The sequence below is a fragment of the Crocuta crocuta genome, unplaced genomic scaffold (genome assembly GCF_008692635.1).
Source record: "Crocuta crocuta isolate KB4526 unplaced genomic scaffold, BGI_CrCroc_1.0 scaffold20, whole genome shotgun sequence".
NCBI lineage: Eukaryota > Metazoa > Chordata > Mammalia > Carnivora > Hyaenidae > Crocuta > Crocuta crocuta.
Window position 1 is genome coordinate 4,105,349 of NW_027527932.1, and position 2,276 is coordinate 4,107,624.

Below are 2,276 nucleotides of genomic sequence, written 5' to 3' on the forward strand. Positions count from 1 at the left end.
CTCAGTGTCACTCATCATCGGGGAGATACAAATCAAAACCACAATGAGATACCACGTCACACCTGTTAGAATGGCTAACACTAACAACTCAGGCAATAACAGATGTTGGTGAGGATGTGGAAAAAGGGGAACCATTTTTGCACTGCTGGTGGGAATGCACACTGGTGCAGCCGCTCTGGAAACCAGTACGGATGTTCCTCAAAACATTAAAAATAGAACTACCCTACGACCCAGCAATTGCATTTATCCAAGGGATACAGGTGTGCTGATTCGAAGGGGCACATGTACCCACCCCAGTGTTTATAGCAGCGCTATCAACAATAGCCAGAGTATGGAAAGAGCCCAAATATCCATCAGTGGATGAATGGATAAAGAAGATGGGATATATATACAAAGGAGTATTACTCGACAATCAAAAAGAACTAAAATCCTGTCATTTGCAACTTACATGGATGGAACTGGAGGGTATTATGCCAAGTGAAATTAGTCAGAGGAAGACAAATATCATATGACTTCACTCATATGAGGACTTTAAGATACAAAATAGATAAACATAAGGGAAGGGAAGCAAAAATAATATAAAAACAGGGCAGGGGGAATCATAAGAGACTTAAATATGGAGAGGAAACAGAGGGTTACTGGAGGAGGTGTGGGAGGGGGGATGGGCTAAATAGGTGAGGGGCAGTAAGGAATCTACTCCTAAAATCATTGTTGCACTATGTGCTAACTAACTTGGATGTAGATTAAAAAAAAAATTAAAAAAAAAAAAAGATGTCGGGCCATCCAAGGTTCAGGGAGGAGGAATCAAATGGATCCCATCTCTGATGGGACGAGCTGCATGTGTTGACCAGGAGGTGGGTAATGCGGCTATTTCTGGAGACCGCCAGCCATAGGAGTCAAGTGAAAATTATTCAACTTTGAATTTGTGATGAAGTCTATCACCTGAGATCCTTGAGGAAGGGAACTTTAATTTTTACAGCTAAAAAAAAAATACACCAGATTAAAATTCTGACATAATGGATGGAAAGGGCCATCCGTAATGCCAAGGCTTTGCTACCATTTTTACCAGGTATGTTATCTGCAGACAATTTTTATTTTACTTTTCAGTTACTGAAAAACTATTACAAGTGGAGAGCAGAATGTCCAGAAATAAGTGCAGATCTACACCCTAGAAGTATCCTTGGTCTTCTGAAGGCCGGTTACCTTGGAGTCCTGAGAGCCAGAGACCCCACTGGCAGCAAAGTTCTTATTTACAGAATCGGTAAGTCCTACATTGTACTTTTTTTCTTTTTCTTTTTTTTTCTTGACTGCCATATTGAAAGCTTTAATGAGTCCCTATTTAAGAATTTAGCTTTTTAGGTCTTCACTTAGGTTTAATTTAGAGTTTAATGTCCCTCAGATATAATAAAACTGGCAATTGTGAGAAAATTAAAAACCAAAGAAAACCTTACTTCCATTCTTCCACACAGTCAACTGTTTAAAATAAGAGAGAATGAAAACGGAGTAGAGAAATAGGGGGGAAAGGTGAAAAATATCAAGGTAAAGGGTTTACAAAGTGCTTGGTAGGAAATCCAAACAAGAATTCTGGGCTGTAATAGTGCAAGCTCATGAGAGCATGGACTTTGTCTGTTCATTGTGTCCCAGACACTGAAACCAGGGGCTGGTACGCGGTAGGGATTTATTACCTGCTGCTGGAGTGAATGAACGGCCCCAGGCCTGAGGGGGCAGACAGGGGCTCCCTCTCCGGGGTGGGGGCACGTCCGGGGGGAAAGGGGCTCTCCTGGGGAGCTGGAAGACGTTGTATCCCACGTGCCTCCCTTGTCACAGCTCCCCGTCTTCACCGTTAGGCCTTCCTAGTGTTTCCGTGGGTTGGCGACTGCCCCTTCCTTAGACCTGTGTGTGATTAGAAATGGTGCGGAACAAAGGACCCACACAGCCCCTAGCACCCTCTCGTGGCCCAGTTGGAAGGACAAAGATAACCAATATTTCACGAGGAGAATCTCATTAATTATAATCCTACAAAAACTTTTCCATCTGTAAATATTCTAGGGAACTTGAAAATATTTATAGATTTGCTTTTCCTGCCTGATGATAGTAACTCAACTGTTTGTGATCTTGCAAGAAGACACTGCATTTAATTCTGGAGGCTATCAGAAGATGGAGTAGGATGCTTCTGGTTTTTGGCCCCAACCTATGTGTCAGATACACCTGGGTCATTGTGAAGTCGTTGTCTATAAAACAGCCATCACAGTGTCTACACCACCCCCCCCCCCCAC

The 2,276-nt window shown here is 42.7% G+C and overlaps 1 protein-coding gene across 1 annotated transcript in view; it reads left to right on the top strand.

Annotated features, from left to right (window-relative positions):
- The first annotated feature begins 703 nt into the window (after nt 1–703).
- The window catches only part of LOC144221330 (gamma-glutamyl hydrolase-like), a 44,762-nt gene continuing 43,189 nt past the window's right edge, over nt 704–2,276 (top strand). The window contains exon 1 of the mRNA XM_077751806.1: nt 704–1,261. Coding sequence (XP_077607932.1) covers nt 1,021–1,261 — 241 coding nt within the window. The 5' untranslated portion in view covers nt 704–1,020. The remainder of the gene's footprint in view (nt 1,262–2,276) is intronic.